This window comes from Dermacentor silvarum, chromosome 1 (genome assembly GCF_013339745.2).
Source record: "Dermacentor silvarum isolate Dsil-2018 chromosome 1, BIME_Dsil_1.4, whole genome shotgun sequence".
Lineage (NCBI taxonomy): Eukaryota > Metazoa > Arthropoda > Arachnida > Ixodida > Ixodidae > Dermacentor > Dermacentor silvarum.
This window is the reverse complement of record NC_051154.1, coordinates 336,189,078-336,213,744: the sequence shown is the minus strand read 5'-3', so window position 1 is coordinate 336,213,744 and position 24,667 is coordinate 336,189,078. Positions and strand designations below refer to the sequence as shown.

Below are 24,667 nucleotides of genomic sequence, written 5' to 3'. Positions count from 1 at the left end.
TCGTACTCGTCCGGTGGCTGTGCGAGCTCGGCATCGGCTTGTTTGATCTCTGTCGTTCCAACTGCAGCGGTGGTTGCAGAAGGCGTAACCGTCTGAAGGGGGGCGGTTCCCGCACTCGGATGCGCGGGCGGGTGGTCTGGGGCGTTCGATGGTGGTGGCGGTGGCAGGGCGTCGAAAATTCGTTGTCCTTCAGGTCGAGCAGTGCAGAAGGAGGGCTCGGCGGCGGGCCGCCGATAGCTCAGACGCTCCAGAGGCGAGCGTGAAGTTTTCAAACAGGCGCAGCCATCGCGGCCAGGGATGGCGGGCGTGCCTGGTGAAACGAGGAACGGCGGCGGCGGCGAAATTCCGGGTAGCATCCTCGTCGCCAGTTTGTTATGTCGGCCGGACGGTGCGGCCGAACGGATGCACCACACCACACATCGTAGCCCAGACGAACGGGAGCCCTTTATTCAAGGATGTCTGTCCTTATACATACTATCGAGTGTGGCGCCACATCTTGGCGTCAACAGATAATCGCAGATGAGTGGCGGCACCTGGTGCTATTGCACGACACTACAGATGTCAATGTGCCTGTGGCACTTTATATGGGGGAAACATATCCGGAACAGAGAAACTTGTAAACAGTGATCCATTCCCAACCCAACCCAAGTGAAGGAAGAGTGGCTCTTCTATTCAAAAGGCCATTTTTCTACCAACATTCTGACAAGCTCCTTGGAAAGGATGTAAAGGCAAGCACTGACATTTTATTGTGATCAGGAATGAATGTTGTAGTTTAAAGGGTAAGCTAAGTAGTTGATAAATCAAGGCTGCACTACACGCATGCATATTGAACACATTTGATGGCTTAACCATTTACCGTATGTTGTATTATAAGGGTGCCCCAACTATCGTGCAGTAAGGTTAAAAATATGCAAATACTACGTAGCTGGACAGAACCAAGGTTGTTTGCTATCGCTTGGCGATACTCAGATTATTTTGTTGCATTCTGCCTAATACATAATTAGTCCTAATTAACAACTTCTCAGATATTATAGTTAGGCACAACGTGTCAATGAGAATTGTAGAGCAACATGGAAAAACTGATACAGCATTTTGTTGCTCAATACGTGCTACGTAAGTGTTTGTTCCGAGCGTGAAAGAAGCCAACAAATCCACGCAAAGTACCTTGAGCGTCCAGTCTTGCGTGGCAATTGATGTTGCTCCACAATATTCTCGTTAGCACTTTTCATTGAATTATAATATTCGAGAAGTTTCAAGACTAGGCAGAATGCAACAAAAATCTTGAGTATCTCCAAGCGATGGCAAACAACGTTACCTTGGTTCTGTCCAGCTACGTGGTATTTGCACATTTTTAAATGGTACTGCATGTAGGTGGGACACCCTGTATATGGTAATCATTGAACTTTTTCATAGTTTATAGCATAAAAAAATATCATGGCATATTACTTGTAATCTGTCATGTCTAGCAAAAAAAAAACAAATTGTAACATTGGACATAATTTTAAGTTAATTCTTCTTTCAATGTATGACATAAGTTGAATGTGTAACATGAAAAAAAGCTAGTAAACAGTTTATTTGAGAAATTTTTGCACTTTGAATGACTGCAACGAAATTTGTGACGCGGGTTTGCTTTTTTGTTAACCTGAAAATGATACAGCATGAAATATGGGTTTTTCTGTGGGGAGCTTATTTTACTTGCTAGAAGAATTAGCACGAAGTGTTTTTACAAGCATAAAGTCTCTTAGCGCTACCACTGTCATGAATATGTTGCACGATAAAAGCACTGGCGGTACAATAAACATGCCATGTTGCAAGATCAAATGACAGCAGCAGAAATAAACCTTTTGGAAAAAGGCGGAAGCCATCTTAGTTGCATAAGTATCCTAAAGGACTTCACAAAGGCAAATTAACATAAAAGTATAGTGTTGCTTACGTTCAATCAAGGAAATCATCAAATTATAAAAAATTTTCTGTGATGTGCTTTTCTAGCTTTTTTTTTTCAACTTTTTTTTTCTCCAGGTTTTGAGCTATAAATTGGTTTTTGTATCATGACAAAACATGCCGTACCTGCATGGAATATATACATGATGGGCAATGACATTTGCTCATAAATTGCAACTGTGTATTTTATCAATTGTGATTTGTTCTTTTTAAATAACAATTCCTTTTGCTGAATAACCCCATTTTTTTTCTGATGCAGACGTGTGCAAACTTTTTTCCAAATGTAACATTGGTTAGGCATTTCCTTCTCGAAAAACAGATTACGTATGAGACACAAGGAATCGTACATTTTTTAACTGTCATATTTTGCTTGCAGCACACATGCATATGTGGGGTCGTGTATCTTAGTGAGTGTTTTATTTTGTTTCAGGCTGTGTTGAGGAAAACATGGCAGCATGTGCACCGCTGCTGCATAAGCACTTGGCACCTGTGCTGAAGAAGGACACCATGTACTTGATTTTTCAAGTTGAAGAACAACAAAAAAGAGGCAATGCTAAGGCATCGGAAGAAGCACTGATGCCACTTCTGTGTGCCTACTTTAAGGAAAATGAAAGGCAGCTTTTCCAAGTTTTTGAAGTAAGTCGCATTTTATTACTTGGTTTTCCTCCTTAGTACTGACATGAAACATTGTCCTACTCCTGATGGTAGCTCTCCTGAATGTAATTGTCATTTGACGGCCTAAATGTTTTGAGATTGCTACAAATAATTGATGTCATGTGCGGTAGAGTCGCTGTTCTATCGGTGCATGTCTTTTTACGTTTCGCAATGTATTCGGCACAAATATTGCAGAAAAGCGGTGGGGAGGCACGTTTTCTTTCCAGCAAGCAGGTGAGTTTGGTTAAGAGAATAAGCTACGAGACTGTTCCAATGCAGTACTCAATCACCATATGCAAATACACTGCTAGAGACATACTTGAGGTCATGGTGTAATGAGATGTTTAGGCATGTTGGGTGCAATATGTGGATTGACAGCAAAGTGTCCTTTCTATGCCCAGCAAAGGCGCGAGCGGCAATGCTTGCATAACATGCATTTGCTGCCTTTCAGGCATCACAAGTAACCAGTCGGTTACATATAATAAAAACGGGCTAAACAAAATCAATGCATAGAACGCATTGTAATTCGAAATAGTTTAGTGTGCATATTTGAGATTTCATTGCACCTAAACTAGGCACCTCCAAAACCCCCATTTTAATGCCTAAAATTTCACCCTCTGCTCATTACTACTGAACTTAAGTATTCATAATCATAGCCTCGAACTTTCGTCCCACTTAGATTTTGCTAGCTGTGGTAGCCTTTCAAATTCCCATAATACACTTCGTAATCTCAGTGCTACCCTTGGAATCACAATGTTCAAGGTTTGGGCTTGTAATTTAATCAGATGCGTGAAATTGTTAGCAGAAAATTACGTGCAAATTAACAATGTTTATGACATACAAAGCTGTTGCTGTAGCATTGTTCAATCATTTACAAACTCGATCTTTATTTTTTTTTCACATAACTGTAAAATGCCAAAGCAATGAGGCTAAAAAGAAATGCTGCTTGCTGTGTAGTGGCCTCCTGATTGCATTCAACCTACCATTGATTGTGCACAAATTTTCAATCAATTTGTGCTACATAAGTGTTAGGATATAAGCACGCACTATAACAATTTGCAGTGTAGGGCATCGAAGTTACTTTTGTAAAAGCATGTAGTATGAAATATTATGCAAGTTAATATCAACCACTTGAGGGGTAAAATGAAGTGGAACCAGAAGCTGTAAACATAACTTCTCACTTCCATTGCACTAGCACTGTATATTTCGTTTTATCACTGTGTAAACAGCTCACTCTCACCATAGGCAGCAGCATACCAGGTGACATTCTGTTTCTGTACTAACTGATGTCTTGAAAGGAAAACAGTTCACTAAGTGCTTGATGCTACTGGTGCAAATCGCACCCCCCCCCCTTTTTTTTTCTTTCAGGAAGGAACAAGCATAACGGAAAAGCTGGAAGAGCTGCCTCTCACACCTACTGTCATCGCACTGGGTAAATGGCCATATAGGCTTCAATTTGCACTGTTGTCATGTATTTGCATGCGTCTTGTAGGAAAATATTAACTCGAAGTTACGAAAAAATAATCAATCTGAGCATGGGCATTTATTCCAAGCACCCCCTGTCTAGAGGTATGTGAATGAACAGTATCCCTTCACTCGCAGATTGTGAGACCATCAATAATGCATCAACGATACTCATTACAGTTGACTCCCGTTAATACGAAGTTCACGTGCACTGCGAAAAACTTCGAATTAAACGAACTTCCAATTAACCACAAAAAACAAAAACGGATATTTTTATTCGAAAAATGACTGAAAAAAATCGGTTATTGCCGTCTGCTTCTGCTTGCGGCATCTTGCTACGGAGAGCAAGTTCTGCAGGCTGTAGACGTGGCCGAGTGCTTCGTCGGCATTGCTCTCTGCAGCAAAAACCGCTGCGCGATGGCAAGGCCCGCAGCTACATCAGCAGCCGCAGGTTGTGGCTCACTTAGAATGTTGTCCCCGTCAATTTCGTTAGCAGCCTCGTTGGGCCGAACCATTTAAATAATGTCACTGTCCGTCAGTGCACTGCACGTTTCAACAGTGCCATCAACGGCGACGTACTCTTCGAAATGACGTCACTGAGAGCTGCTTGAAGAGTTTGGTCGTCAAGCTCGCTTGTGTCTGCTTCCCCCCGCTGGAGAAGACGAACCAACTCCGCCACACTTGCACTAAAAGCACATGCCCTGAAGCAGTTTGCAATTGTTTCTTCTTTAACGCGGCCCCACGCTTGCGCTAACATGTGGATAGCACTGAGGACGCTCACCTCGTACTGCATGGAGCTCTCCATGCACAAGAGCATCCGCTCGAGAAGGTGCTTTCGGTACAGCACCTTCACATTTTTATGATCCCCTGATCCATAGGTTGCAACACCGATGTTGTGTTGGCTGGCAAGTAGGCGACGCGGATGGCACTCAAGGCCGGCACATTCATGTGGGCACTGCACTGATCAACAAGAAGCAATACCTTACGGTTAGATGATGCGAACTTGCGATCTAGTTTATGTAGCCAGTCTTTAATAGTTCCGACGTCATCCACGCCTTTCTATTGGATGCGTAATAGACGGGCAGCGTTTTGACGCCCTTAAAACATCTAGGCTTAGCGGCCTTGTCAAGCACCAGCAGGTGACATCGCTCCCTGCCAGTCATGTTCGTGGCAATTAAAACGGACACTCTCTCTTTGCTGCTTTTACCTCCAGCACAGTCATCGTCCTTGAAGGTCAATGTCTTCTCGGGTAACATCTTGTAAAAAGTGCCGTCTCGTTGGCATTGAAGATGTCTTCCGGCTTATATTCGCTCAAGTATTCGCGAAGCTGTTGTTCTCTCCATGTCGCACATGTTTCCTGGTCGACGGACGCCCTTTCGCCACTCACGCTTTTGAACACCAGGTCGTGACATTGCTTGAAACGTGTCAAACAGCCATCTGAAGAGGCAAAGTTTTCAATTCCTAACATCGCCGCAAGCGATAAGGCTTTCGCTGCAACGATATCGCCACTGAGCGGAAGGTGATTGCTCCGTGCCTCCCTAATCCAAATGAGCAACGCTTGCTCTAACTCCGGATGGGCGCCGGTGCGCATTCTCTTGCGAGACATCTTGAACTGGTCTTTTTCAACTGCTTCGAGTCTCGAGCGCTTGCTCTTCAGGAAGTTTGAAAGAGTGTTGGGCTTGATGCCGTACCTTCGCGCGATGTCCTGCTTGGCAATGCCTCTTTCCTCAACTTCTTTCATAATCTTTACTTTCGTCGCCAAGTCAAGCGTCCGATAAGGTCCGCGGGTTGCCATTGTCGCGACTGCAGGTGAAATGCGGCGCGCCGCAAGCGGAACCTCTGTGCAACGAGGCCTGACGCACTACAACACTCGAGGAAACAAACGGAGAGCACAGAGAGGCCTAGTACGTCAACGCCACAGAAAGACCACGTGACGCGGCTAACCTTGCCGCCTGATGATCTTCGGCGCTGTCGTCAGCTGCGATGCCGAAGACGCCAGTACCTAACATTGACGCTTCATGAGCTGTGGCGCTGTAGTCAGCTGCGATGCCAACGATGCCCGTGCGGCATGCAAAGCTGATTTTCACTTTAAAAATAGGAAATTTCTCTAACATTACGATCACGTGGAGACATCCGATTGAGAAATAACTTCTAATTAACCACTATTTTAGACTTCTAACTTCTAATTACCGAGCATTTTTGTCTGTTGGTTTGCATGCAAAACTGACGGGACCCCTGCTTCACTTCCAATTAACCGAAATTTCCAATTAAGCGACTTCGAATTATCGGGAGTCGACTGTATTGTTCCAAGACACGCAGGCTCAGTTGATAGAAAATCAAGATGGTAGGATGGTACTTGGTACCTTTTGTAGTGAGTGCTTATAGTTAAGAAGCAATTAAGTATGAACTTGATTGTGGGAAGCAGTACTTTGTACATAGAAGCGAAATGCAGCCATACTGAGTTCAATTTATGTGCATCTCAATATGCATTTTTTTTCTTTGCCACCATGTTAGAGCTGGCAAAAAAATAGTTAAGTATCGTACTTACTCGACCCTAACCTGCATCCAATTTTTGCGGGTTTAAAGGCAGGAAATAAAAATGCACCTGAATATAATGCACTCTTGATTTATGAAAGAACATATTTGCACCAAAATGCACAACGTACATTTTTGTTTTGCTTAACTGACATTGCAAGCATACAATAAAGATCCCTCAAAGTTCTGTCTACACAGACTTCTGTGTGTGGAAAACCACAGCTATTGCTAAAAGATGGCCATTAGTTTGCAGGTGCATTTGAAAATTGGAAAGCAGAAATATTTAGGAAGCACCCCTCGGATTTCACTCAAGAAATGATACACGACCTTGCTACAACAATTCATTTGAGACTTCAGCCTGATAGTATTTATAGATTTTTTTTCAATTGCCTTCGACCACATCTTACACACATCATACTAGTCTTAAAACTCAAAACTGTTAGAATTAGTGTCAAAATTTGTTTCATGGATTGAAGCCTATCTGCCCAATCAGTCTCCGATTGTTTGCATAAATAATGCTGAATTGGACCATCTTGGTGTTTTTTCTGGTGTGCTGCATGGATTGGTACTAGGTCCTGCACTATATTAACGACATCTACTAATGTATGGAACGAGGGGTAACAAGGCTTTTCACCAATGAGTCTCCTGTTTATATTTACAGTCCTGTCGAAACAGCCAATGACCAGATAAGTGTCTAGAAAACATTGCGACTTGGTGCTACAATTGGAGTATGCAAATTAAAACAAGCAAAACCACGTGTGACTAACTTGTAAAAAAGTGATTTTCAACTAATGAATACCTCTGTGGTATGAGTCGATTCGGTAAAATATCTTCGCACCACAATAACGAGGTCATTGAAATGGGAGATTCACGTCAATGATGCATACACGCATACTTTTAAGCAACTAGGATTTCAGCATAGAAAAATAGTGGCGACTACCCCGTCAGTAAAATTGCTGCTTAGAAGGCACTGGTTAGGTCAATATTACAATATGACAGCTTAGTATGAAACCCACATGAACAGTACCTAAACTTGGCACTAGGAAAGATTCAAAATGGGGCGCTCAGATTCATTTACACCAAGTAAACAAGGAATGACACCATAGCTGCACTTTGCATCCAAGCAGGCAAACCAACACTAGCATGCTGGAGGAAGTTGGACTCTGAAATTTCTTTACCACAACCTCTTAAACTTTACAAAAAATATCAGTTTCGCCTTAAGGGCGAAGCAATGAATGCGATAGCAACACAGCGATGTCATACGAAGTAAGGCGAGCGGCTTTGGTAGCAATATGAATTGTAGTAAGCATGAGCTTAGTAAGTAAGCAGGTGTGCTGCGGCGTAAGTAGACCGACAGAAGAGGCGCGTGTGAAACGGTGGTGTTGATGAGAAGCGCTTCCCGTGGGCAGCACGTGCGGGTGCGAAGGGATATATACACACCTGTAGCACTGCACTGCCGATCCGGGCAGCATTGCATGTGTAGCGCAGGCTGGAAAATGAGAATGTGAGATAGGCTCGACTATTACTAACTGAATTAACAAGCGTGGTGTCAGCGCACAAGCAAACATGAATAGATCACACTGAATGACTGCAGACGACTGTCAAAACGCTGGCAGCAAGCTTAGCCGCCGCAGCGGGCGAAGGTTCGTGCGATCTATTGCTTCAACGGAAACTGAGCAGTGAATGCACAGCGCATACAAAGGTCACAGCCGTGTGGAGATAAGAGACGGAGCAGGTGACCGCCACAGCTAACGTACGAGCACGGTTGTTGGCAGAGTAGAAGCTGCGCCCCCCCCCGCCCCCCGCTCCCTCCTGCACTGCCTTGGTTGCAATATACGCCTTTGGTGCCGGAGCACAGTGTCGCCGCGCCTCCCTCTCTCCCTGCCATACCCCCAGGGCCTTTCGCGCAATGGTCGCGTTTGCTTTCCACGGAGCGTTCGCCCTCCGTGATAGCGCGCGGGGGAGTTCGCCCTGCGTGATAGCGCGCGTCCCCTTGGTAACAAGCCATGGTAAATATATACCATTTTCATCATATTATGACAAACCAAAATACTTTTTTCTTTCTATTAATGGTAGAGCTCTGGAATTACCTCTTGAGTGATGTTCACAATCTAAATTCATTTGTGTCGTCGCTTGGATTGCACCTCAAGGCATTGTCAAAGTGCTGTACGCATTCTCGTTGTCTTGGCTTAGCGCTAACTTATCAATAATTTTATCGATGATGCATTTTCTACATGTACTGATGTATGTCCATTTGTTTCTTTTTTTTTAAATTGTATTTTTAACCCTTCTGCATACGTTCATGTCTGTGTTTCTTTACCACACTCTCCACTGGATCTGCATGTTGTAATCTTTCATTTCCATTCACTTACTGTTTGTGCCTTTCATGCTATACACAATATTTCTTTTGCCTTATTGAGCTTTACTGATATCCTGTATGGTAAAGTGCTATGCTCTAGAACCAGCACTGATTTGCCCAGAAGAACCTATTTTGGATTGGCACATAGTGACAACTTCTGGTATGCATCATAACTGATTAACATGACTTCATGGTTGCAGAAGTCATTCATTGCAGAAGTTGCTCATTTTCAATTGCCACTAGAATCCAGGTAGTACTTTATACGACACATGTGCCCTTGTACTCTGTTAAAATTAATGCCATCCATGCACACTGGCATAGCTTATGTAATGGCATTTTCCGAGTGGGGATGCATTTAGTTAAGTTAAATTGCTGTAGGAAAGTACTGTAGGTTACTCTGATCATCCTAACACCATCCAAGAGATTAACCACATTGAATGCTTTGTTATTCCATTTTTACAGGTAGCATTTTCAGCAAGCAATGCTTTGTGACATGCGACCACGAGGTCCTCTTCTCGCAAGCGTTGAGCTTCACGGAAGCAACTTGCCTGATGTTTTTGTGCTATTATGTGTTTAATATCACATATGCCGAGGAGGGTTCAACCACACTAGAGTTTCTCCAAAGGTACTGGACACTGCTATTTAGTTTACCAACATGTTACTTTTAAGCAGTTTTTACGCTTCAGTGCAGGCTTGCATATTTACCCATCTTTAATGTTCCTTTGACTTCCATTATTTCTGATATAGTTCAAAACGTTCATGCCAGCAGATAAGGGATATGATGAAATTTTAGCATAGGGGACTCAAAGCAGTTTGGGCTAGCCAGATAGCATTTGTATAACATACTTTAGCGGGCTCTAATGGGCCTTGTCTTGCCTGTAGCATCACTGAATTGTTAAAGCAGCCGCCACGTATTTAGGTAACATGAGTGCTTGAACCAAACTAAAAATGATACTGTCATTTATTCAGTCACGTTTCATTCTTTTTCATTTTGGAGTCGTCTTGTTAGCTAATTATGTTTATGTAAAATTTTAAATATTGTATTATGGTACAAGACTTATTTCAAAAGTTGTAGAATCTACCCAGAAATACCCAACGAAGTTGTTTTCAAGATGTTAGCTCTTAGTACTTCTGGGGCTCTAAAGAAAGCTTGCAAAACATTTTTGGGGAATCTCACTGTGCACTTGCACGTCTGAACTTCAGGGCCTTCAATTTGTTTCAAATAACGTGGAGTGCATAATAAACACTAATCAGAAAAAAAAGCAAATAACCATGGCCTCGTTGGCCCCTTTGTTTTGATAACCTGGCACAGCTCTCGAATGGAAACTCTTGTCAACAGTTTTTATGGCAGGTATGCAGGCCTCATTCATCGAAAACATTTTACTGTGCTGAAAACTAGATGTGCTAGCATTCAGCAATATTTCTTCAGTGACCCCAGAAAGAAGTACTACGCAAGCAATTTTATTGGTTGTTTCTCAGTACGCTGTACAGCTTTTCGTCACTCATTAGCTAACCTCCTCTGCTTCAAAACGGTCTGTTTTACTTGAGATGACAATACGTTGACCTAATCTGCCTGAAGTGTACCACTTTATTTTTAAACTTTACGTGGTGTTTTCTGAGGCACACAGTATAAGCCGCATACATGACCCTTTAATTTTTGTATAAAACAAGTTTGTACGCATGGATACTTAACTGGTCGAGGCGAGATATTCAGGTGATAGATTGCATTAGTACTAAATGGTTGTTTATTTGAAGAAATATATATATTCAAAATAAAGGAAAGAAATTTTTACTGCTGACTGCACCGTAACTGTCTAGTATGCACGGCTGACACCTGAACAACGGTCAGCAGTGGGTGTGGGAGTAATGAACAGGGAGAGAGAATAGAGGGAGACTTTTTACATATGTACAGAGAAGCACATATCTCATAGCTCGCTTGTGGAGTGACTTTCATGAAACCCCCTCCCCCACCCATACACTGGCACTGTTTTTTGTCGTGTTGAGTATCCGGCTGGCGCGGTTAGACTGCTCGAGCAAGTTGCACAGGGTGTTAAGAGCTGCCTCTCGGGCACGAGAGGGACTGAGTGACCATAGGAGCAGCCCCTGCGGGCGGTAGCAGCTCAGATTGCATTAAGGAAGAAAGTGCTTTGATGGTACCCGATATGTGTATTAAAGGAAATGTATTTGTCTTGCAGGCTGCTATTTCACATACAACCTTCAACGGGCACGAAAGCACAAGGGAAGAAGTCTCGGACAAGTGTACATAACAAGATTATGTCATTAGCCCGGAAGCTGCAAGTGAAATGTTGAAGCTGTGAGTGGTTATATCTAAATTTTTTTTCACGGGGCATTTTTATGCATGTTGTGTGTCATTTTTATAATGCTGTAAATACCATGCTTCGACTTGACAATGAGTTAAAACTGTTCGAAGTAAATGTTCAGTTTTAGGATTTAGGTGGGGTTTTATTCGGCAATGTTTTTAAAAATGTGGGAGCTACAGAGATGCCATACCCTTTAGGCAGTTCTTATTTAGGCATAAAGTTATTCATTTTAGCAAGAACCATTTGATGCATCTGTTGGCTCGAATAAATGCCCTACCTGATAACGTAACCACTTAGCCCCTTTTTGAAGGGTTACTGTAGGTCCATTCCACTTAGTCTGCACTTGTCTGTTTCACACTTGACGTGCAGGCAGATTTAGCTTGCACTAGCATGATTGTGTTGGGCTCGTACCACTTGTCATGCCAGTGCTGCATGAGTAAGGACTGGCATTGAACTAGCTAAAGCTAATGCACTAAATCAGTTAAATGGATGAATGGACCATGTGATGACACAGGCCTGACACATTTTTTTTCAGAGCATTGACTCGCTTTATGTGATCACAGGGCCGGCTGTACTTGTTTTTCACTGCTTGACAGAGGTCATTGCATGCAATGGGTGCTTCTTACTGGCTGATATTTCTGGGGATGTCATAAGTGCATCACCATTTAAGGAAAACCAATTAAGTACTGGTTCTGAAGTTTGACAGTGCAGCAATATTCAAATGAGATGCCATATATGCAGTTGTGAGCAAGTCTAGAGACCACAGGGTGCCATCAAATATTTTCTTCGCAGCCTTGGTGGACACTAAGTGCTAAGGCCTGTGTGCTCCTGTTAGACCAGTGTAATGCATTGACTATTTCACGCTGCATTGCTTGCTAGGCAAAAAATTTACATTTTTGCTTATACCATGGTCTCTAGACTTTTGCTCCCAACTGCACTTCATGCTGTCTTCTGCATGTCATTTCTGTTTTGTTCTCAGCCCCACCCTCCCCATTGCAAGCGATATTGCACTTGGCATGTAGGTTTCAGTAGGCAACACCTGGCGCTTTTTAGTTAGGAAGGTGGTTTTTCAGTGGTGGCAAATAGTGCCTGCACGTGGAGACTGGTTTATGGGCTAGCACTTCCTAGTACTTTACAGCTGAGGAAGTGTCTCCTATGGTGTCTGCTTGATGTATTTGTGGGGGGGGGGGGGGGCTAATGAAGGCCCTAGTAACTTACTCTATTCATTTCTTTTCAGGTAATGAAGCTTCCGGAATCCTTCTAGTCCTGCAGTTTTTTTCTCTTTTTTCTTCATCTATTTTTTGTAATAAATATAACTTTTGTTCAGACCAGCAGTTGGTTGATGGGTTGGGTTCACATGAAGCTGCGCAAGTATGCTTTATGTATGCCATTGACAGCCCAAGTATACAACACAATGACATGACGAAAGTAAAGCAGTGGATGCAAGAAGGGAACATGCGAACACTGTTTTTACATGGTTTCAGTCTATATAAATCTTTATGTTCGGGAGGAAAACCATTTGGTCATTATGAACCATTGAATAATTTCTGTACTTCGCGCTATGATAGTTGGTTTGCAATAATTTGTTTTATGTAAAACTTGAAATGAAACAGGAAAGAGTATGGATGATGCTGTTTCCTGTATTATATGATCTTCCCATCATCTTGCGTCTTTTATGCTGTGTAAAAAAATGTGCAGAAGCATGTACTCTCAAACCTTTTTTGCCAACTGTATAGCCGCAAGTTCTGCATAGTGTCGGTACATTTTTTTTCTTCAGTATACCATTCTTCATTTCCAATAAATGGGCTGTTTCTGTAATTGCTACAAGAAACCTTGCTTTACATTGTACGCGTTCTATGGACTGTCTGTTGTCTTACAGCGTTAGTTACAGCATGTCTGTAATTGATAAAACGGGCCTCATTTTACAGTCTGTTCTATAGAACAGACAGACCGTAAAATGAGGCCCGTTTTTTCAATTACAGACAGACCGTATATATATACGGTCTGTCCGTTATTTCTAGTATCACTTAACGGACAGGTTCTGTAATTGCAGACTTCGGTTTACGGACTGTCCGTAGTCTGTCCGTTATTTCTAGTATCACTTAACGGACAGGTCCTGTAATTGCAGACTTCGGTTTACGGACTGTCCGTTATTTCCAGTATCACTTAACGGACAAGTTCTGTAATTGCTGACCTCGGTTTACGGACTATCCGTTCTACGGAGCACACCGTTTTCATTCTACGGAAAGTGTCCGGCAACTTTTTACCTTCAGTTTTTTCCGTAGACTGCAGCTTTTTTTTTTACAGTGTGGCACCATCTGCAATGAATGCCCACGGTGGCCGGCAGAGGTCACAGTCGTGTAGGTGGGTGCCGACTGCGCGTGTCGTCTGCTTGGCTAGAGCAGCTTCGCAGTGGTTGCGTCGATTTCCGTGTTTGTTCTTCCTTCAGAAAAGCTTCGAGTGAGTTTTTGGTTGTTCTGCTCCCGTGTATGTGAGTAGGAGAACTATGTGACGGCGGTGAAAGAATGCTGAAACCACAGCGAAGGGTGAAGCTTTGCGTGGTTGTGCTGGAGTAGTTACTGCTCGAGCAAATGGCTTGTATTCTTGTTCACTGCACCATCTGATGGCATACGGCTCGAAGAATCGAAACGAAGGATAAAAAAAACGACAAAACGCTGACGCCAACTGCTGTGGTGTGTGAAAAGTATTTAAAAAGTTGGTTCATCGAACGCACGTTCTCTATTATGGTGAATGGTGTTTTCAACGATCTTCGCCGCAATAAATCGCGTGTGAAATTGATGCGATAACTACGATATTCCATAAGTATCCTACAAACCTTGTATCTCAAAGCAGAAAATTAAAGAGACAAAATATATACGTATACATATATGTATGTGCGAAAGAACTTCCATCAAAGTGGCGCAGGTGCACCCAGTCGGTGGCCTCCTTAATTGTTGTGCTCAGCCGTTGAGAGCGCCGAATCGGAGAACTTCGAAGGATTTGGTGTCCACCGCAAAGCTTCTGTATCAGAGGAGTGCGCCCAACGCCGTAGATTCAAAGCCGTGAGCGCTGATGGATTACAAAATTATGGTGCACAACGGCTCCAAACCACCAGCGAAAGTCGCCATCTGTACTGCATGCAATACGTGACCTCGTGGGGTCTTTAAGATAAATAATTGAAATGAAATCTCGATCTCTATTCCAGTCGAGTGGATGAATGTGCTATCTTGGCCAGTGAAATCATTAGCTATGCCTATTGAGAAGGTGAAATGAATAACTTAAAGTAATTTACTTGACACTTTTATTTAAAGAAAATGGTAGTGTTCTGAATGCTGTGATGATGACAGAAGACAAAACAGGTCGCACAACTTGTGATGAGGTACGTATAATTCTTGATCAAGAAAGTTGCCTTAATTAACAGCTCCAGCTTGTTTATCGTCGAAGCAGGTTAAATAAAGCATGCTTCAAAAAAGCAGTACTATAGAGACATGCATGGTTGTCGCTGAAGAATGTTTGTTAGATCTTATGAAAACACGTACAATATACAGGGAACGTTCTACATGTTTTCTGCATGCACCAAATATTTCTCTATACCTATCAAGCAACCATCCTTCTCGGCACACTTCCCACAAGCTGGAAGACTAGTCGCACAGTTCCGCTACTGAAGGCTGGAAAGTCTCCGTTGGAGCTTTCATCATATCGCCCGATTGCATTGGCGAGCTGCGTGGGAAACGTGATGGAGCAGATGATGCTCGGACGCTTGGAGTTGTACTTGGAATACCACAACGTCTACCCAGATGCCATGGCAGGATTCCGACGCGGCCGCTCCTCGATCGATAATGTCGTCGACCTGGTTACCTATGTTCAGCACCAAAAAGGGTGTAAACGTCTATGCGCTTCTTTGTTCCTCGATGTCAAAGGGGCGTACGACAACGTTACACATGAATCCATCCTCGGCGCTCTCGAAGAGATAAGCCTCGGTGGTCGGATGTTCCGATGGATTCATAGCTATCTCTATATGCGATCTTTGTGAGCACCGAGGACGGCCGCACTTCTTTGCATTACACCTACTGTGGCGTCCCCCAAGGTGGCGCACTGAGCCCCTACGTTGTTTAACCTGACGCTGATTGGTCTCCTTCATCACCTTCCAAACACAGTTAAATTATCAATGTACGCGGACGACATATGTGTTTGGGCGTCCGGAGTGACACGCCTACAGCTGCGCACCAGGCTCCAAAAAGCTGCCACTCAGACTGCACACTATCTCCGAAATCAAGGCCTGGAGATTTCATCTGACAAATGTGCACTTGTGGTATTTACGCGTAAGCCTATGACACATTACAGTGTGTTAATCAATGGTCAGATGATACCATTTGTACGGTCATATAAATTCCTGGTTGTCATAATTGACAGAGACGTTGCATGGAGCCCCCATGTATTGTACATGAAAAAACGGTTGACAGGCATCTGTCACCTATTGAAATTCTTCGCTGGAAAGACCTGGGGAATGTCGAGAAGTGCTATGCTTTGATTATATACACTACTTTTTCTCGGCTTCTTGCGGTACAGCTTGCCAGCATTGACTAACGCAAGTACAACAAGCCTACGTACTATACAAAGTGTGCAGGCCCAGGCACTCCGGATTTGTCTAGGTCTTCCTCGAAGTGCGTCAACGGCGGCAACTATTGCAATCGCCAGAGACCACCTCATAAAGACCCACATCGCAGTTGAGGCAATAAGAATGCACGTAAGGCACCGTGCACGGACTCCTTGCCACCATCTAGCCTCTCTACCTGCGGAGAGACCACACGCCTCGTTCTGCCGAATGGTATCCGCACATCGTGAGGCTATACCATCATGCTTCACACCTGCCGCGAGACCTTCCACTCCTCCTTGGTGCCTCATTCAGCCAACGATCATCCTGACAGTACCTGGCGTCCGGAAAAAAGTAGATATGTCATCGCCGGCTCTTAAACAGCTTACCTTACTCCTATTATACGAAAAGTACCGGAATTACACCCACATATACACCGATGGTTCCGTCTTGCAGAACAGCTCTACCGCCGCTGTCGTGATTCCAGAAAAAGCCACCACAATCAAGATGAAATTATCTCACTTGACAACGTCGACGGCAGCAGAACTGGCAGCGCTTCGAGTCACACTACATTTTAATAATGATGAACCAGCACACAAATGGTCCATTTTCTGCGACTCGAAGACGGCACTGCAGAGTTTACTGTCAGCCTTACGGCGCGGTCCACAGGAACAACTGGTTTTCGAAATCACAGAGTTCATACACGACCTCACTGAGAAAGGACACGAAATAATCTTTCAGTGGCTGCTAAGTCACTGTGCAATTATTGGCAATGAACGTGCCGATCAAGCTGCTCGTTCAGCTCATGAACAAGACAACCGCCTATCGATCCCGCTGTCTAGGACAGATGCTGCAAGGATGCTCCGCCTAGTTGCACGCCAATGCACTTCATTAGACTGGTATAAACCACATTTTATGCACGCCCGATTATACACCTTGGATCCAGCCTTAAGCCTTCGACTTCCAACAAGACTTCCCCGAAGAGATGCGACCCTTCTGTGTAGGCAATGGTTGGGCGTCGCGTTCACCAATGCCTACGGTGAACACATATATACCTACGGTATATATGTGTTCCTTTCTGAATAAAGAAGTCAGTCGTCAGTCAGCGCTGGTATGTGTCCCCCTTCTTGTCTTCTTGTCGTGTTTTTTCGCGCTGTTTTCCCTTTCGAATATGTACCGACTAGCCCAAGCCTCTACGGTCTCGCATATACGAGCATCATCAAAGAGAAGTCATATACAGGGTTTTTTTTTTCATAGACAATCCAGATTTTTTATAAGGAGGCTATATAAGAGCAGCCAACATGGCGTTGTCTTGCAGATGAGTTCCGAGGCGAGGCGGAAATACATTGCCGCTAACAACGTGAGGTTGATCAGAAGACGAATTTACAAAAAATTATTAATTACCTTTTTTATACAGTTGTTGAACTGGCGAATGTGAAGGCACTCACATTTTAACGCACCTTATGTTTTTTACCTTGAAAGTCACATTTCATTCGAGATATTTATGATCGAACTTCGACGATCAATTCAGGCAATCTGCTGGAGCGCAGAAAAGGCGAGCGCGCGCTGTCGTATCAGACCGAAATACCATGACGACAAGCTCGAGAAAGTAGCAAACCGAACGTCTTGGCTGTAGTCGCGGCAGTTACTAAAGCGTCACATATTTGATTTGCCTGGCAAGCATGTGCGTCTGCGTGTCGAGTTAGGATTTGCCGCGGTATGCTGTCATTCGAACTTCGCCGCACACGTCTTGAATATATAGAATTAGGTGCGATTTTCCAGGTCTTTAAAAGATGCATGTGGATGAAACTGTTACTGCCTCCTAATTTGCAGTTTAGACAACGGTCCCCACAAGGCCCGAATAAAAAAATGTAATCAATCAATTTTTGCTAATTAGTCTTCTTAAGCTCACGTTATTACGGCAATGTCCGCCTCACTTATGAACTCGTCGGCGAAAACACCAGGTTCGCTTCGTTCATTACTTTTTAAAAATAAAAATCTGTATTGTCTAAAGAAAAAAGAAACATCCTATATATAGTCAGTTTCACAGGTCCATATAGATTAGGCATTCCTATTCTCTATTAGTAAAACGTCGCCAAATAAGTATACTTTAAAAATCCTACGTCGCAATGAGCTGGACTGTCTTAGAAAACGAATGTAGTTCTTCCTTTTCCTAAATTGAACCATCGGAGGTTCGACACTCGAAACAGAGCTAGCTGGTACGTAAGCTCAAACGCAGGCCGCAAGCAGTAAATGAGCCTTCTTATAGTCAAAAGAAACCCTATATTAGAAATCACCTTTTTACATGAGAAATTTACTGTTCCTACGGCTTTATAACTCCAAAAAGCGCAGCAGCCCCTATGTGAAAACAAGGCGGTCTATGAAGAGCGTGCGGCGCCGCGGCACACGCCCGCACTGCAGCGGTCCTAGCGGCAGCCGCTGACATTCATTGCAAACGGTGCCGTAAAGCGTGCGAGCGGCCGGCGTTGTTCTGCAGGGCGACAACGGGCGGCAGTTGCTGGGTTCAAGGCAGTGTGCACAGGAGCATGCGCGGTCTAATAGACATGTAGAACTGCTTTATAGGAGTGGCCAAGTTGAAAAGCAAATTTCTTTACCCAAATCAGCGCTCGGCCTGAGGGCATTTGCGGCACCGCAATCGCCATAGAATGGAATGTATGGGCTGATAACATGCGCCGGCCTATGCCGGCCTTTCGCAACAAATGAAGCGCACTCACGTACTTTTCGAGATAACAAAGGCGCTCACGAACGTCACCGCTGGTTAGAAGCAACACGCGCAAGTTTGAATGTTTATTAGGCCGCGCATACTCCAGGGGCGCTATAACGTAAAATGATTCCAAACTGTTTTGATTACAAGCTTCTGACGTCAAATTACGTAACCACCAACGCAAGCATCGGGCGGTGACCCGCAGTGTTGTCTGAACAACCCAATCAAGCACTCTCCTCGTTTATAGGAGATCACCTTTGTTCGCTTTCAAAACCAATAACATCAATTGTCTACAATCAGCAGTCTTTCTTATCTAATTGGTTGACAAGAGGCGAGGAGCACGCTGTAGTGGAGAGGGTTTCGATGGGGCCGAGCCAGCACAGTTAAAATAGATAAGCGCATGAAGAGGGTGGTGCCGGCTTCTCCGATTGGTCCGCTTCGCCTTACTTAGCTTGCGGTGGCTGGTCGAAAATCACGGCGGCGTGCAACGGAAGGATAAGAATGCCGCTAAAACGGATCCTCAGCAAGGAAGAGTTGGCAGAGCGATGTCATATGCATGCCGAAAGGGCTCGATAACGTTTTACTGCCACGCAAAAAGGTTTATCATGCGCAAATAAATACATGCTCACCGGCAGGTGTGAGTAGGGAGGTCCTGAGGGATCGGCGGGCAGCCATCTCCTATTCCTTTCGGAACGGGGCAGTCTGTGGCTATTCAGAAAATTTTCAGTTTTGTTCGGCATAATAATGCATTTTTTTTTCGCGTAGACGTCAGTTTGACGTGTTGAGTTTTCGCGGTGTTGTGAGGTCACGTGACAAACAGGCGAAGTGGGCGTAACCAGAAAACATTGGACCAATAGCAGTGGGCTAATGGTGAAAAGGCGTCGAATCAGGAATGATTATTTTTCTTTTGTGTGGTTTATTCATGCATAATCATGGTGTACACGTTAATCAGATGGGGAGCGATCGCAGTTTTCGTGACGTCGCGTGACAGACAGGCGAAGTTGGTAGTGGCCCGAAAATGTTTTGACCAATCATGGAGGCTGATTGCAGAAATTGGAATCAAAACAGTTTGGAATCATTTTACGTTATAGCGCCCTAGGGCACGCAATTTCGGACCCGGCAGCCGCCGCCATATGTCGCCCCGCAGAGCAAAGACGGCGGTTCGCGCTCTCTGCACAGCAGTGTACGGCACTGTACACCTTCGAGAAGCGCTGGGGTTTAAAGTGGACGGAAGCGTCAACCGGTCAGCAGTCGAGATAAGCAAGAGATGTTTAGAGTATTGGTGGAAAAATAGCAGGGAAGAGATTGATACGACCGGATCTCTTAGAGTCATAGGCAGCGGTACAAGGCAGATTTTGAAGGGAAAAATGATTAAGGAGATGTATACAAAAAATTAGTCTAGGTTGCACTGGAGGTGCAATGCTAAAGAGACAGTGGAGCTGATGTGCACCTATCCCACCAGATGCCTGGCTTTTGGGCTAAGCTAAGCACTACCAAGTGATCCCCCGCATTTTCCGGAATCTATTGAATATTGATCAATTAGCTATTGATTGGCAATCGATTGGCTATCGCAAGGTATTGGCCACGTATATGGGCTAGGCTAAGCACTACGAAGTCATCCCCAGCATTTTCCGAAATTTATTAATTATTTGTCGATTATCGATTAGCTATTGATTGGCTATCGATTGGCTATCGCAAGGTATTGGTCAAGTATTTGGGCTAGGCCACGAAGCAAGAAACCTGTAGTAGTGGAAACTCCGCCAGTTGCGGCGACCAGAAAATGTCACAAGCTCGCGGAGCCACTATCATGCTGGCGGCACCTGGCGGCCGAGAAAGAAATTATCGCCGTCTTGGTTGCCAAGGCAACCATTCACGTGTGTTGCTCCCGTTCGGCCGCGCGCCTCGCAAGTTACACTGAGGGCACTCACGCGTACCACCTGCGTCCCATCTTAGGCTAGCAAATTGCGAACAAGGGTACACTGCACATTACAGCGCTGTTAGTATTACGGCCCTCGAACAGACACCGACAAGAACAGTTACTGTTTGACTCAAAGGCCCATAAAAACAACGTTACGGCGTGCACGCTGAAGCGAACGCTGAACGCCCGTGTCGTCTACTTGGAGTCAGCTTTGAGCGGGAGACACAGGCGCCGGCGAAGAGAACGCGCCGAAGAGAATGCTAAGCTTAGCGCTTCCTCTCTCTTCCCGCTCACCGCACACGCCACCACACCGCGTGGAGCCGGAGGCTTGAAATGCCCCCGCAATGCAAGGCACACTATAGCAACCCAGTCGTTGATCGTAGTGCCACTCCCAGTCCACTAAACATGTTTCACCGCAAGCGCGCCGTCTAAGACCATCTTTGTGACATAGCGATGGTGTTGTATAATCTCGCATGCTGGTTGTGTGCCATTCAAAGTAGGTGTCGGTTTCACCCAAACATGCCAGCCAATTGACATTTCTTCGCTCTGTAGAAAAGAATACGTGGTTTAAAATACTAAACCACTGACTTTCTTTTCCCCTGTGTACATCGCAATTTCTTGCATATTTCAGTTGAACTTCACCTTTCACTTTTGCCATTTTTCTTAATTATTCTTCAACTGTACTCTACTGGGATTCACTAGTGCAATGTACCTTAATAAAGCGATGCTTTATATGTCTATAGTCGGATACAACTTAAGTCCGCAGTGAAGCCCCGCCAGCCACTGTTCCTCCACGAGGCTGCAAAGAGCTCGTACTTACCTAAATAAGGCGGTAACCACAAAAATAAAATCATAAACGCGTAATTTCATACGTTTTCACTCAACTATTATAGTGGAAAGTACAAGTACAACAATTACAGTCGTATCAAGTATGACGCCATTTTGAAAACGTCGCATGACGACGATTTTATTTGCTTCTGTGATGGCTGGCGGAGTAACACAACCCCGCGCGGTCCGTCTGCCTTTTTTGCCAACTGTGTTGTTTTTAAAGTTGTCCCCTACTATAGGCGAAATCGTATATGGCTTGGCGAAATCGCCTGTGTACATAAAACTATAATCATCAGCATTCGCTCGAGCGTCGTCGTCTTTTTCCGCAGCTGGCTCGTTGGCGCCCCTCGGGTTGCGCTCGTGTTCGGCATGCACTCGTGCGCCTGCTCCCGCGTTCGTCGTCGTCGTCTGCTTTCATGCTGCGTAGCCGATAATCATTCCAGCGCAGAATTTCACTTCTCTTCTCTCGTCGTAATGGCGAGGGCGCGCTTACGGCACTATGAGCCATTGCTTGAGGGGGTATGAAACATTCAGTGTCTTACGTGACGGACAGATTTAATTTTTTGAAGCAATTTGATTTCGAAGACTCGCAAGCGACAGTGGCATCGAACACGAGCGACAACGGCGAACTGCGGGCATACCGTCAGTGACGTTCTCTCCGTCGCAGCCAAACGTGTGTGTAACCTCATAATTGAGAAATACTTAAATGAACCCTAGGGATTATCCCAGTGATCAATACCGGGGCCGCACGTTTCAGCTTCGCTGGCTAACCATCTTCACGGAGTGGTAGGGCCGACGAATTTTTTCATTCTGGACTAAGTGCCATTTCATAACATACATTGTTCATCTTGTCAAAAGCCAATAGTGCCTACTACAGTTAGACTTTAACAAGTTAAAGATTACCTTTATCAAAACGTTTATCACTTGTGTTTCAAACTTGGTTCCACCTCTCAAATATTAAAATAGGGCGCTACAAAAGTAGATAAGTGCGTTTCAGCCTTTTTAAACGTACCCGGTAAAAACTTCGATTAATATATTATTTGATGAAAAACCCTGCATCGAAAGCGATTACGATGGGGGCTAAACGATGAACTAAACACAAACGAGCTAAACACAAGCTAAAACGATGAACGATTATTTCGTTAATTGCACAAAATAATTATTCGACCATCCCTACTTCGCTCCATTTGCAACTGGTGCATGAGACAAATTGTCCGCGCCTCCCAATAAGTCGCGAAATGAAAGTGCGTATAGAGCTGCGCTTAAATTTCGCATTAGGGAGCATTGCAATCATCGGTCATTTTTTTCTGTAACGTGTACAAGTCTGGTTCAAATGTAACCGACAGGCACTCCTCCTGACTTCACAATGCTGATGGCAGCTAATAATAATAATATCTGGTTATTATTGGCGCAAGGGCCAGAAATGCCAAAAAGCGCCATGACATGTGATGGTTTATCAATGTATGGCTGTAAATGTGAATGGCTGTAAATGTACGCGTATTATGACTTGCAAATGGTATATGTAACGTGACTATACGCACCCTGCGCCAAAGCTTTGCAGAGTAGACAGCAGCGCCAGAACACACAGCCTAGCGAGTGGGTGAAGCAAAACTGGAGAGACGCTGTATATACATTGGCCTTGACACTTTCGATTGGTTATCACGAGGCAAAAGACTGTCCGAGTAGTGTAAACGTCGAAAGTGCGCATGCGCAGGGCGTAACACTCAGGCGAGCGACGAAAAGTGACCGCTATCGTTTGGAATGGCGTAAAATTTTCATCACCTCTCTAGCGGCCGGTGTCGGCGATGCTGGGGTGAAAAATGTAAACGTCGTAGCGCCGTCTGAACAAAGCAGGGTGCCCACAGCATGTCACTGTAAATTGTGTAAAATATATGGGTATTAAAATAATGACAATGACGAATGACTGACTAATGATAATGTTGAAGGCAGACTGACATTGGGTTCAAGACCCAATGTCATAACATCGGTGTGCAGCAGTGAAATAGCTTCCTCAATATCGCAACAATGCGAAAACTGTGTTGTTTTGAACAAAGTACAGCTGGTTGTTTTAGTTAAAACACTGTTAGAGAATATCGGTTAGGGTTTAGGTTCGTTTGAGGCCTTGATTGGTGATTCGGGCACGGCTTTCGGTTCATGTTCGGTTCGACGCCCGCAATGCATTGGTATCGTCACTGCAAGTAAGTTACACACTCAACCTTTCTTTTATATGAAATCTACTTAGAAAAACGATACCACTTAGCAGCCGCAATGACAGATATATGTGTGCTACGAAAAAATGCGTGAAGAACACCAAGAAACCGAGCACCGTTTTCACATCGTTTATATCGAAAGGATAGGCTGTGGCCATGGACAGATGATAGCTGTAGGTGCATGTGAGGTGGAACGAGACGACTGTGACTACATACTCAGGCACGCGCACATTTCTGTATGTTCCCGAACGCGCAAGAAATGGGCAACTAAATAAAATTGGCGTAACTCGTCATTATCAAACAAGCACCGTATCGAGCCTTCTTAGTTTTCACGACACCCTTGAATTGGTCCTCTTCGCTTTGGCTACCCAATTTGCCTCCAATACTTCTGGCGAAACTGTTAGCGGGGAGTTTTTCCACTGCGAGATCGTCACCCCACTTCCCATCACTATTTCTAGTTACACATTGATTACGACTTTGTTTCGCGCTCACTGCTCCCGATACGATTAGTGTGGGTATCTGGGCATAGAGGTCTCTTTCTCAAACCAAATGGATAATTCCCTGGCTCTTTCCGGGGCATGGTTTCTACACTTCTGGCCGCATGTTTATCACTGCAGCCAGATCGCGCAGTTATATTCTGTGTCAAACCCCTAGGAGTCTTGTTGCGCCTAGACTGTGCACCCATCGCAGTTCGCTTTCAAGGTAGGGCCCATGCGGCGCGGCCGTATGCAGCCGCTGCCGAAGCAAAACGAAACAGAAAAATTTATGGATCTAATGTTCGTTCAGCTTTTAGAAAGCAAATACAAAATGTATTTACAATTCACAGCATTGTAATGTATTGATGTGTAGTATAGCCCTGATTTGAAGTGCCAATGTATTGATTTGTTATTTTTGTTACTGTCCATCTGACTTCAATACTGGGCTGCTGGTATCTACAAATAAATAAATAAATATTCGGACTGTGCAGAGGCCGTCGCGTATGTCTGAAATGTGACAACGGTGCATCGCAATTGCTCGCTGCAGCCCTGTCTTCAGGCCAATCACTTGAAAGTGAGCTTCACATATCGAGTAAATTCACATTTTCTATTTCACACTCTATTTTTCTGTCTATACTGGAG

At 44.4% G+C, this 24,667-nt stretch overlaps 1 protein-coding gene across 1 annotated transcript in view; it reads left to right on the top strand.

The window, feature by feature from the left end:
• LOC125943292 (uncharacterized) overlaps positions 1-12,929 on the top strand; it is a 40,484-nt gene extending 27,555 nt beyond the window's left edge. Inside the window, exons 2-6 of the mRNA XM_049662237.1 lie at positions 2,372-2,577; positions 3,964-4,027; positions 9,416-9,578; positions 11,149-11,267; positions 12,512-12,929. Coding sequence (XP_049518194.1) covers positions 2,372-2,577; positions 3,964-4,027; positions 9,416-9,578; positions 11,149-11,263 — 548 coding nt within the window. The 3' untranslated portion in view covers positions 11,264-11,267; positions 12,512-12,929. The remainder of the gene's footprint in view (positions 1-2,371; positions 2,578-3,963; positions 4,028-9,415; positions 9,579-11,148; positions 11,268-12,511) is intronic.
• The last annotated feature ends 11,738 nt before the right edge of the window (positions 12,930-24,667 follow it).